The sequence below is a fragment of the Triturus cristatus genome, chromosome 11 (assembly GCF_964204655.1).
Source record: "Triturus cristatus chromosome 11, aTriCri1.1, whole genome shotgun sequence".
NCBI classification, from domain to species: Eukaryota; Metazoa; Chordata; class Amphibia; order Caudata; family Salamandridae; genus Triturus; species Triturus cristatus.
The window spans coordinates 1,118,605,653-1,118,618,577 of NC_140594.1; the positions used below are offsets into that span (position 1 = coordinate 1,118,605,653).

The 12,925-nt window shown below is 41.5% G+C and overlaps 1 protein-coding gene across 1 annotated transcript in view; it reads right to left on the reverse strand.

Annotated features, from left to right (window-relative positions):
- LOC146786144 (cytochrome P450 2J4-like) overlaps positions 1–12,925 on the reverse strand; it is a 215,413-nt gene that overhangs the window by 138,797 nt on the left and 63,691 nt on the right. Inside the window, exons 3-4 of the mRNA XM_085635648.1 lie at positions 10,218–10,367; positions 579–739 (exon numbers count right to left, since the gene is read on the reverse strand). Of these exons, the coding sequence (XP_085491774.1) occupies positions 579–739; positions 10,218–10,367 (311 nt within the window). The remainder of the gene's footprint in view (positions 1–578; positions 740–10,217; positions 10,368–12,925) is intronic.

Consider the following 12,925-nt stretch of genomic DNA (forward strand, 5'->3'; position numbering starts at 1 on the left):
CAGTAACAAAGCAGTGATTTCATAGAGAGTTGGGCATTACATGTGTTGGCTTCACATCATCACATGTGGTTTTTATTGGGCTCTACCACTACGCCAGTGTGGGCATAGCATCCCAGACAATTGATTTGTGGTAATAAACTTCAAATGTTGATATGATTGAGACAGAGACACCAAATGACTGTAGCGTTCCAAATATACAACATGGCTGTGTGCTCCTTTGGAGATTAAGTTCCTAGAGGAGCTCCAGACATCCAGACAGTAAACAGAGTTGCTGAAGGAGGTGAGAAGCATTGCAGCTGTTAGTGCAACAGATTCAGTGCCACTGGGGCCCAGGGACATGTGGATTACAATGCACTCCACTGGTGGTGATTTACCTTGCTAGCATTAAGGCCAGTGACTCTCTTGCTAAGCCACAATCACAGAACAAAAATAAGGCAGTTTAGAAAGAATAAATATCACTTTTTGTGATATATTTTATCTGCTTGTTCAATCCCTTGGGTCAAGGTTTGCAGCAGATGATATAAGTGCAGGAACTACATTGAGGTGTAAAACATTTATTACAGTTAAAAGGTACTCACCCTGGCCCACACGGAACCTAGAAATCTTGCTGTGTAATTAGTTCCTTCAATGAACTCCTGAAAGGCTTTGTCATCACTAGAGAAGCGATGCCCAAAAACAACAGCAGAGATCACGTTGGCAGCTGAATGGAAGAGGATAGGTGAAGGATCCACGGCTATCCCTGAGAACACAGGATGGAAAGTCAAGGTTTACAGAATAAGACTAGTGATTGATTAAATGTGTATTAGGGATAGAGGCCTAGACATGAAGTAGGACTTGATTCACAAAACATCTGGACTAGAGGTCAGAATTTCACTCATGTGCTCTAATCCCTACATTGTCAGTAAATATATAAATTCTCAAAGAATTCCATAAGTACGGCTTGGAATCTTTGACTGACAGTATGTTCATGGAGTACTTGCATGCATGGACATCATTTAGAGGTCGCTTGGAGTAGCAGCTGTGACCCCAAGCTTATTCTTGTGATTCCTGGAACTACCTTTGCGAACCCTGGCTTCAAAGGTGGCAAACACAGAGCCAGTAACACTGGGACTGGAGTAGCTCTGCATTGCTTAGTTTTTGCTTAGTTTTAATTGCACCAAGAGTGAAAAATATGTTAATATTTGCTCTTAGTATCATACAATGTGGAGTACACTTAGCTGGTACAGGACCTTTGGTGGCAGCAGTGGTTAGTAAATATTGTTTAAGTCTATTTATATTATGTGTGCATCCAGGTGAGAGAGTGTTTATGTGAAAGAGAGTGTGTGCATGTGTGAGCATATGTGTCTGCATATATATAAGCATATGTGTGTAGGTGAATGTGAGAGAGATTCATTGACAAGGAATGATGGAAATTGTGTGAGATTGAGTGCCAGTCAATATGAGTGTGTGAGATTAAATTTCAATAACTGAGAATAAATAATAATGAGCTTAAAGTGGTGTAAAGAGTGTGGATGAGAAAGTGTGAGTGAGAATGAACAGATGTGACTAAGTGTGAGTGCGAGAATTAGTGTAAGTAAGTGATGGGAGTGTGAGTGCAAATGTGAAATAATGCTTGTGAGTTTGCTGTTGCCCTGGCATTCTGTATGGTAATATTGTCTTCTAGAGACACCCAGGGTATAATACTGCCACTGGCATACTTGAGGCAATTCTTAGCATTAGTGACACCTGTGACAAAATAATGCCTCTAGCAAACTGGATGTTATTCTTGATGTAAAGGCGACAATTGTAAAAACCTGGCACTGGCATACTAGTGGTAATTAAAAGGATATGGAGCACCCATGTAAAAATACTGAAATATTTGTGGAACGTCTAAGCATGTGGATACTGGGGCAAAATGCTGGTGTTAGTAGTTAGTAGGTAATTCTTATCATAAAGGTTGACAAACGAGAATATGTGAGGGTGGGAACCATAACAATTTGCTGGCCATGACATTCTGTTGTAATTTTTGACATAAGTGTCACCTATGGTGTATGGACAGCATACATTGCAAAATTCTGGCATTAGCATATTTGCATATAGCATATTTTATATAAGCCACACCCATGACATGTGCAAACATCCATGACAAAAGGCTGGCCCTGGCACTATGGAAGTCAACTCCTGGAGAATGTCAAGTTTCATTGGCCTGGCATATCATGAAAAGATTTAATTATTTAGTAAGTGCGCTGCCAGCGCATATGGCATTTTAGCAAACTTATGAGGAACTTTTGCTTTAAAATACAGTATTTCACAACATTCTTTTCAAAATTGTCTTGTGGGGGAGAAACCCCCTAGAATAGGTTTTGCATACTTGTTTCAGTTTCTCACTACAATTTAAGGCAGGCATTATGCCCCAGAACTTTGAAAGATCAAGTGAGGATCATAATATAGGTGATACGCCCAAATAAACATTTGTTTGTGTCATGTTATAGTAATAAAGAAGTTAATATGGAAATTAGCAATTTCAATTGTTGTGCTGTTAGTGTCATGTGACATTCCTTCCTGAAAGAAGGTCAATGATCACATGAGGTAATTTTTCATGTGATGCCATTATGATCAAGGGATATGTGATGTCACTTCCACTACCCCCGGCATTTTCGTAAATTGATGCCCATGCTCACCTGTGTAGCTATTAACATACAACATATTAAAAATAATACAAAGTATCTGTCATTCTACAGTGCATTTTCATCTGCTATCTTTATTATTTTGGTTTCGCCCTCGACATTCCATTGTTTTTGAAATCACTTCCCTGCTGCCTCACCAATATTGTGGGTGTTTCCACTGATTCTCACCCTGAAAAAGGTTTTATAATAACTCCTGTTACCTGCACAAAAAAGTGGCAAATACCCATAAACATGCAAGGGCAGTCACCAAGCTCTTCCGATGGCCACCACCTCTCCAGGCCCCTGGTAATGCCCACAAACACAGCCTATCAATAATCAGATTTGCTCATGCGAACATTCTATCATATTGGTGGGTGTTTAAGGATGGTAATATCACTTACTAGCACAAACTCATAGTATTATATGTTATGGCATTTGCACTGGATGCCTGTCAGGATATTGCAGAATAGATTAGCAAATTTTGCAGCACAAATAAGGGAAATTTGGTGGCACAAATTTCGAAATTGTGCAGCATTTTTGCAGCACTTTATTTTTGCTATTCTTTATAAAGTAATGACCCGCCCCCTGGGCCTGCCATGTGCCTCATGGGTGGCGGACTCTAGATTTAATTAAAAAATATTGGCCCCAGGGCCTGCCACATGCCTTATTTCACTATGAGCACCTTCCACCCCCCTGCATCCCAGCGCCCACCGTGCTGGCATCATTGCAGCCCTCGGTCACACCACAGACCATACTTTTGGGCCCTTGGTAAAACGTTTGTGAGTACCTATGCAATAGGGGCTGGTGAGGTAAGTGGTGGGATAAGAAGGGAATCAGGTGAGTGGGGTTAACGGGGCATGAGAGGATGGGATGAGATGGGAGAATGGTGGGATAGAATGCAATGCGCAAGTTGAATCTAGATAACATGTGGTTCACACCCATGTAACTGTGGCAAAGAATAAAATAATTACCAAGCCTTGAAAGTGAGCGCTGAGTTCAAATAACAGCAGGGGGCGATGTACCAACTTAGCTAACAGGTTTGCATCATGATGACATGGCTGTAGCTAAAAATATCTTCTGAGTTCGGACAGTTAAGTACCAGACTACAAGAAACAGGTTAAAATGCACCATTCAAATCATGGCCCTAGTGCCTCCAAGAAAACTGCATTTGTGACTGCCTGTTTAGTAGTAAAATATAGCAATATTTGGTATTTAGATGAGTTATGACAACATTTGGCACAGGTACCACTGCACCTGCTGCACCATCCAAATCATGACCCTATTGCCTGTAAGGTAACTGCTCTTGTGCCTGCCTGTTTAGGAGTAAAATATTGCAATATTTGGTGTTCAGTAGAGTTATGAGAACTTTTGACTCCGGTGCCACTGCACCTACTGCACCATTTAAATCAAGCAACTTTTAACTGCAAGGTAAATGCAATACTAACTGCCTGTATAGTAGTAAAATATAGAAATGTTAGGTCTTTAGAGGAGTTCTGACCTGGGACCACTGCACCTGCTACACTAAGATCCTAATGCCTGAAAGATAACTGCACTTGTGGCTGCCTGATTGGTAGTAAAATGTAGCATAGCTCTTGTATAATAACTTTATTTTTAATGCGCAATGTTTATTACAACGTTTAGAATTTGATCATAATGGCCAAATAGATTAAGTTGAAAAAATCAATACGATAATGCGTATAAAGTGCAAAGAAAGGTACTGAGGCATGAATCGGAAATGCCACAAACTTTCTCTGAAAACTGAGTAATAAAAAGCAAGCAGTCCAGCCGCAATCTTGCTCCTCTTGCAATGCTCAGTCCCCTTAGGCTGCTGCACACTGCGCAGGCTCCTAGATGCCAATCCCGACACTGCTCTCATGCAGGGAATACTATTACCCAGCATTAGAGAAGCACTATTATTGGTCTGAGCAGCCTGGTTTGCCACTCAGATAAGGCCTGGGAGCCTGTGTGTCCGCCACCCGTCAGGGGCAGCTTCTCCATTAAGGAGGAGAGTCACCTCTCCTACTGAAATGCCCCCATGCCCCAGAGATGAAAAATAAAATGGTAATACAATTTTATGTTCCAATAACCCCATTCCAAGCTGAGCATCAGGATGGGGGCAGGCAGTTGATGACTGGCAGCAGCAGAAAGTAGTTATGGGCAGGGCACTTGTGTTTAAGGTGTGCATGTTGCTTTGGCCAGTCATCTTGCGACGGACAGCCAGCCATGTGCACTTTAAACATCTAAAACCCAGCTGTCTTGGACACCTGGGTTGAGACCGAGCAGAGGCCTCCAGTGCTCTTTGGAGTGCTGAGAGAGTCTTGTCCATTCAATCCTGGCGCTGCCCTCATGTTGGTTGAGAGCAGCGCCAGGATTGGTTAGAGGAGTTGCCTGGGGCCTGTGCTGGAGGAGTGAAGGACAAGGGACGGGAGCGCACATTCCACAAGATGAGTTTTCTTCTCTTTTGTTTTTTAAAATGTTTTAAATGTATGCAATGTAGCATACTGTATGTGCACAAAATCACAGACATGCATTACATTAAAAGTTTAAAGTTAAAATAATGTAATGCATATTGCTAATTTTGTTGATATAATGTTGTGCACTGGCACCCACCTGCCATTTCACTGCCTCACCACTCCCCGTAATTGGCCGCCACCACTGCCACTCGGTTGTGCATCACAGCTCGGGTTAGAGAAATGCCAAGTGCTCCTGTCTATTTGGGCATCCTAAGACACCAATTCAAACCGCCATGTCAAACCGCCATCCGGTCTTACTGTACCCACCACTCCGCCTCCTGCTGCAGCTGCTTTCAAAGGCTGGCCCAGCCTAGCCCAAAGATTCTGCTTGCTGGTAGCCAGCAGATCAGATTAAAAATAAATGATAATAAAATGTGCTTTATTATGATTTTATTTTTCTTATTTTTCAATTTGCTGCCACTCAGCGGTGGGGTGACACTCCTCCTCCATAACGGAGGAGCCGCCCCTGCCCAGCCCCAGAACCTGTTACTTTAAAAAAGATGTCAAAAGATCCAATGACTATACAGCTGAAAATTACGAAAAATGGAGATTCCAAAAATGTTCAGCTATTTTTGATATTTGTGAATAGTTCACATCAGCTGAATGATGTCAGAAAAACGTATTTGAAAATGAATGATATGCAAAATAATTCCTACTGTACCAAAAACGTAAATGAACATAAGACTTGTAGGGAAACTTTCACCATTCTTAATATCCTACTGTGCTGTTGCAAGCAATCCAGAATTGGTATGATTTGTGCTGGTAGATTCAACACAAATTCACTTCTAAAACTCAGACTAGACTGAATAATTAGGACTCACAATGTCTTAATATTTCCTGGCTTAATCAAGTTCTTTTAACCATTTTAATTTTTTACTTTTCTTGGTATTTCAACATATTTCTTTTTTTAATCCGAGTAGGAATGAAGTTGGAACAAAGATATTTTCACATGTATGCAACAGGTAAATGTACACAATGCGGTCTATTTACAAACTGCACCGTCCATTACTACTACTATAGTCTTACTACTCTGATCCTCCAAAATGCTATTGACAGATCTTCTTATAGGATTGTACACCTTTGTTTTTTTTTTACTTTTGTGTGCGATTATCTTTTCCTGATTGAGGAGATCTCCACCTATGTATGCCTACGCCATTGTAGTAAATGTGAGAGGACAGGGGGGAGTAGCTGGAAAATGGGAAATAATTACCACAAAATAGGAAGGGATTAGGGAGGGGTAATGATGGGTTAAGGAGGTTTTTATGGAGATAGATGTGCCCACACACAAAGGAGTTAGCCTACTACTATTCACAAATTGTTCTTCCATAGGTACTACAGCCGAAAAAAGTCCCAACAGTTGTAAATCTTCTACAGATTTAAGTCCAACACAATAAATGGCCAACCACTGGTACCCTCCCTTAGAAAATAATGAAAGCAGGAGCTTAAAACAATACCCCCTTTGAAATAAATGTAAAATCAATGTATTTATTTTGAGTCTTAAAATTATATAAAAAAGCAATTGAATGTTTTCATATATAGTAATAAAAATAAACATTTTATTTTAAAATATAATAATATGTTTATATTTCAAAAATAAATGTAACTTTAATTTAAAAAAAATTTAATTAGTTTAAATGAATTGTATACCTAACTTGAGTCCTCATTATGAAGGCGGTCGGACGAGCATCGACCGCCATTGCAGAGGGATGGAGATCAACCGACAAGTGGTTCCACCCGCCATATTATGATGAGACCGCCGGGTAGGCGGTTAGAAACATACGCCCTTATTTATGAAAAGTGACGCATCGCTGCGTGGAAACTGCGATGCATCAATTTCCATCGTGCCCTCCTTGCGACATGATGTATGCGTCATATTTACTGTATGACGCATCATGTCGCAAGGAATGACAGATACATCAGTTTTACTGACGTATCTGTCGGTGCAAAACTGATGCATTGCTGGAGTTATGTCAGAAGCGTGATGCAACTCCAGCAATGCAAGGGGGAGGGCTATGGATATAGCACTGCGTCACCCGTACGCCTGCCATGAGGCAGGCATAAGGTTTTGATGCATTTGCATCCTAGAAGTGGCGCAGTGAAATCACATAGATTTCACTGCCTCACTTCTACGAGGCTTACTTGCGTGGGAACGCCCACCCTGCATACATTATACCTGACGCAGGTATAATGTAGTGCAGGGGTTTACAAAGTGACACATCTGCCTAGATGCGTCACTTTGTAAATAGGGCCCAACAGAGGGCATGTTTTACGCCGCTGATGCATCACAAAAAGTGACGCAACGGCAGCGCAAAACTGTCACACGTCCTCATAAATAAGGCCCTTATATTTTTCTATTGTGGCTTGTACTACAGCCCTGAAAAATGGCCTCAGCACAAGCTGAGGTACAAAAAGGCCTATTTACAAACATCCATGCACCATGGGCCAGTCACCATGTGGTGTCTGGCACAAGGTGCATGGATGTTTGGGGGGTACCACATGCCACATAGCTGTGGCCCACGGAGGTTGAGGGCCATGCATAGGTGCCCCCAAAGTCCCTTTCTGACAGCCTTTCCATGACGGTGGGATTGCCATTAAAAGGCTGTCTTAAATGGACATCGTAATCCCTACGGTGCTGTCTGCGAAGGCAACACCTTCAGTGTAGGGATTACTGTCCAACCACCACCCTGATGGGTTTCTTGGGGCTTTCGGAGGCGGCAGTCTTTCCTCCACCCTTTGCGCTTCGACTGCCAATTTCTTAATCCGGGGGTCAGACTGGCTTCGGATGTCAGGCGGAGTGCCACTGACAGCCTGTCGGTGGCCATCTGTTTGACATCATAATTAGGGCCTTAGTGATGTAATTGTTACTACATAAGAAATAAATATTAATATTTTACTTTATGTTGCAATTTTATTTTCATAGCAAATCGTTAAAATTATTTTAATTTTATATCTTTAAAATAATTACATTTTTAACTCGACACTAAGTTAATAGTGCTTGAGATTTTTTATTTTGATCTGCTTTTGATGTAACTTAATTATATAAAAAGTAATTTATATTGTTATTGAATGTGAAATCTTTTTTTTAAAATTAAATAAATAATGAGTTTTACATTTTCCTGTGCTTTACTATGATGTTAGCCTTGGGGGCGGGGACGTCCACTCGAAAAATTACTAGTAGTAACGTCAAATTTGGCTCCATACCCTTTTTTCATAGCATGGGGATAAGTTTTGCCTACACTTTGTAATAAATTTATAGTCCGAAATGATAATTATCAAAAAGCAACACATTTACTACTAAGGGGTCGATTATGATGCCATTCGGAATGGCTCCGAATCGGATTCAGGTTTGCTGAATCTGATTCGGAACCCTTGCTTCCGAATAAATCGTACCCAGTTCTGAACGACCGATTATGATGCCCAGAAACTGGAAGGGCCATCTGAATTGGTTCCGAAAGGCATTCTTATAGTTCGAGCCTTACAGTTCAATGGACTCGGTTTCTGTGCAAGCGATTACGATGGTCGTTCTGATTCGGTTTTCAAGGAGCGAAACGGCTGTCGGAATCTGTCTTTGCGGGTCCGTAGCAGGTTCCCTCCTCCCAACCATGCACAGTATGGCAGGCACCATGGGGTGCCCACCACAGGTTGCAAGGTTTTCCCCAACCACCCCTTTTTTTCAATGGGAGCCTGTTCTCGTTCGGAACATGAGCTCCCATTGAAGTCAGTAGGAGTCCGAATGAATCGTATTCGGAATCATCCAAATTGGACTCCCCCGATCTGAGTAATCCAGAAAGCATTCCAGGACCGATTCGGTCGGAATGCTTTCCGGATGAGATTGTAATTGGCCCCAAAGTGTAAGAGTACATTTACACTTGTAGGTTTGGACATGTATAGAGTTATCTTTTTAACTTTGAATTTCATCATTAGACCTTACCTATGTGGGTCTCCTCTTTGAGATCGCTGTTGGTAGGGACGCCGTGCTGCATGCTACCAACAGGCTTGACTGAGCGTTCCTCCTCGTTTGCATCCAAACACCATGTCAGCGATTCCTACACACTGTGTATTCTGCTGTGTGATCTGAGTCTTAGGGGCATTTTTACAAGAACTGACGCATCAGCATCAGTGTGTCAGAATTTTTGCGCCTGCCGCAAATGCCCTAACGACACCATAGATACATTATATTTACAATATAGTGCTCCTTGGTGTAAGTAATCATGGATGCGTCAGAAATTCTGGCACATCTTTTGCCGCAAAGGTGGCGCATTGGATAGATTTTTGCATGGGAGTGGAAATGGCAGTCTTCAAAACACGAGGTTGCCCCAGAAACACAAGACGATCTGGCAGATAGGCAAACTTTAGGGGGATCACCCTGAAGCCTCCAGAGTCGACAACCCAAAATATAGACAAAGAAGTATGGTCATATATGTGAGGAAGGCATTTTCCTAAGTACTGTGATACCAGGAAATCTGGGACGCTTCTTAGAATGTTATCGGAGACACATAGACATACTACATCGCAGCAGGTTTAAAGTTTTATTGGTTCTGCTTTTATTGTATAATGCCAAGATGGCATATTTACAAGAACTGACGCATCGGCATCCGTGTATCAGAGTTTTTGTGCCTGCCACCAATGCCCTAACAACACCATGGATGCACTGTATTTACAATATAGTACTCCATGGTGCATGGATTCATGAAATTCAGACACATCTGTTGGCGCAAAAGTGGAACATTGGATGGATTTTTGTATGGGACTGGAAATCGCAGTCTTCAAAGCATTGGGTTGTCCCAAGAAACACAAGAAGATCTGGCAAAGATGGGCAGACTTCAGGGGGATCACCATGAAACCGCTGGAGTCAACAACCAGACAAAGAAGTATGGTCATATAGGTGAGGAAGGGATTTTCTGTTTTTTTTAATGTATAACGCCAAGATGTATCTTATTACGCTTTATGGATATTTATGATCTCTTGGGTTTTCTTATGGCACGAAACTCAATAAAATATGTTGTGAAAAAAAAATCTGTAAAAATGGACAACCTAGAGCTTTAAAAAAACGATTTACCTTTCTTCGACGCAAAAGTCTCCACCAGAGTTTGAGCATCTTCCTGTATCCGTCCTTCAAGACTTTTCTTCCCGAGACCCAGGTTCCGCAAAGTCACCAAGCTAAAACGTCTTTGTTGCTTCCACGTCTTGCCAGATGTAAAAACAACACCTGAGAGGAACAACTCAGGTTAATGTTTCTTTAAAGTGCATTTTTTCATATGATGCCTTCCACCTACAGACATTGTAACACTTTAATGCGTTGTAGTGTGATGTAAATCGTGTGCCATTGAAAGTACAAGTTAAGGTATTTTAAAATATATGCTGCCACTCACTTCTAGTGGCATAATAGTCAATCATTATGAAATCAAAAGTGATAAGGTAGTAAAGACGATGTGTGATAAATCCAATTGCAAATGAATCTGCTGTGTAAGGCAATAAACAGCTGTCTCCCATATGAGATGTGTGAGTGTTTGAATTACTTACCAGTAATCTTCATTACTTTCAATCTCCCTTCCTTACCTCGGTATTTATATCAGTGAGAGGGTATCCACCATCCCAAGGCTGAAATTATGTTGGAAGTCTCTAAAAATGTCCTTCCTACCTGCTCCATCTCTTAAAGAGGGTGGGCCTATAATCAATTCCCCCAGCAAGAGAAATGCAATGAAATGCAGGGAACAACAAGGTAAAAGAGTAGAATACCCTTTCGACCGTGGGTTTCGTGGATGCTACTCCCCTGCATGGCTGTCTGAAGGCATGGCGAGTTACGCGCTGTACACGGAGTGTGGCCAGTGATAAGCCCATGACAAATTTACTCTAAAGAAATGACAACACCAAACCTTTGCACAGATTAAAGGCAGAAAGATACAATTCTTGACACCAGCTCAGAAAGAAGTCTCAGTGATGGCCTTAAGCCTTCACAGTCCAAGTCTCAAGGATGCATGGATGGACAGGGTCTACGAACACGAGAATCCCAAAAGCTGGAGCTCTGCCCTTTCACAGGCAGGTTGAGCGTGAGAGAAAAGTCTACAAAAGAGAGCAGGGGGGAAATTGTATCATTCGTGCTAGAAGTACGGCTTGTTGCAGGCACATGAAATATTGTATATTTCTGGCACAGAAAGAGATCACTATTTACTTGTCTAACTTGTCTAACTTGCCTGTAGTTAGAGCAGGAAGCCTAAAATTATGAGATAATGGGCAAAAGGCAAAGATATGAAGGACAAGTACCCAACATAACATTTTGCCCCTAGGAAAACGTCCACTGTGAAGCTGAAGGAATGTCTTAACTTTATTTGCCAAAAGGTAGATCAGTGGTATACTGAACTCCCTGCAAATTGCCCTCAAAATGGCACAAGTGCAAGGCTTAGCAGACAGTGGAGAATTATGCATTTTCTGAAAATGCACTTTGCAGAGTTGAAGCATGTATTATAGAACTGAGTGAAGCGCTTTAAAATGAAAGTAAGGTTGCCCCCTTTCCAAATATTGGCCATTCATTGTTGTTCCAATAGTCTGCAAAGGCACGGATATGAAAGAAAATCATGTGATTCATTTGTAACATAGCTTTTTTCCCTTTGTTTAACTTTATTTGATAATGAAAAAAAGGGGAGGCCTTCTGTTGCAGCATTTTTATAGCACTTACTAATGTGTGGCACTGAAGCACTTACCTATATGTTTAGAATGCTATGGCATGTGTAGGGTGGTTGATTCAAAGTGTTTTCTTTGGTTTGTGATCCTATGTGGGAAGTGTTTCCTTGTCTTGCCTGATGAACACCAAGGTGCGGTATCGTTATTAGGGCGTGGGAGGTGTCTCCTTAAAATGCTCAAGTTGCTTGGCTTTTAGTAGCTCACTACGATTTTCACTGATCAGAAGTAGGTCTCACTACAGAAAGGTTGGAGACCCCTGACCTATACTCACTGAATGATATCATGAATTATGTAATTTGAGATGTCATGAGTGATGTCACAGCCATGTCATGAGTGATGTAATATATGAGGGCACAAGTTATAGTTAGCTCAGGTAACAATAACTGCTGAATTTCACTGGTTTTGTACAAGCAAAATATGAGCCTATCTATAACGTCCCTGTCCCCTTTGTTTTTTCAGTGAATTTCTAAGCTTTTTAAAAAATTCTATTTCCTAACTATAACGTCCATGTAACCTTTGGTTTTAACAGTGAATTTCAACAGCTTTTGCATTTCTATTTCCTAACTATAACATTCCTTCAACCTTTGAATATTTCAATGAATTTCTACATTTATTTGCATTTTTAATCCTAACAGTAACCTGTCACCTTCGAGAATAGGTGTGGTAGTATCTGTGTGGATCTATGAGTTGGTCTGTGAGTGCCTGTGTATGTGTGTGTGGGAGAGAGAATTGATGTGTAAGTGTCTGTGTAGGCAATGAGTAGGTGTGTGAATATCTTTGTGGGTGGATGAGTGCCTGTGAGTGTTTGTGAGTGGTTCTGTGAGTACCTGTGTGGGTCTGTGAGTGGGTCTGTTAGTGCCTGTGTGGGTATGTGAGTGAGTGCATAAGTCCTGAGTGGGTCTGTGAGTGGGTGTTTCAGTCTCTGACAGGGTCTATGAGTGGACACATGAGTATATCTCTTGGTCTCTGAGTGAATGAATGTCTGAGTGGGTCTGTGAGTGACTGCATTAGAGTATTAACAGGTCTGTGACTGACTATGTCAGTGTCTGTATGGGTCTCTGAGTGAGTGCTCAGCCCTCCACAGGG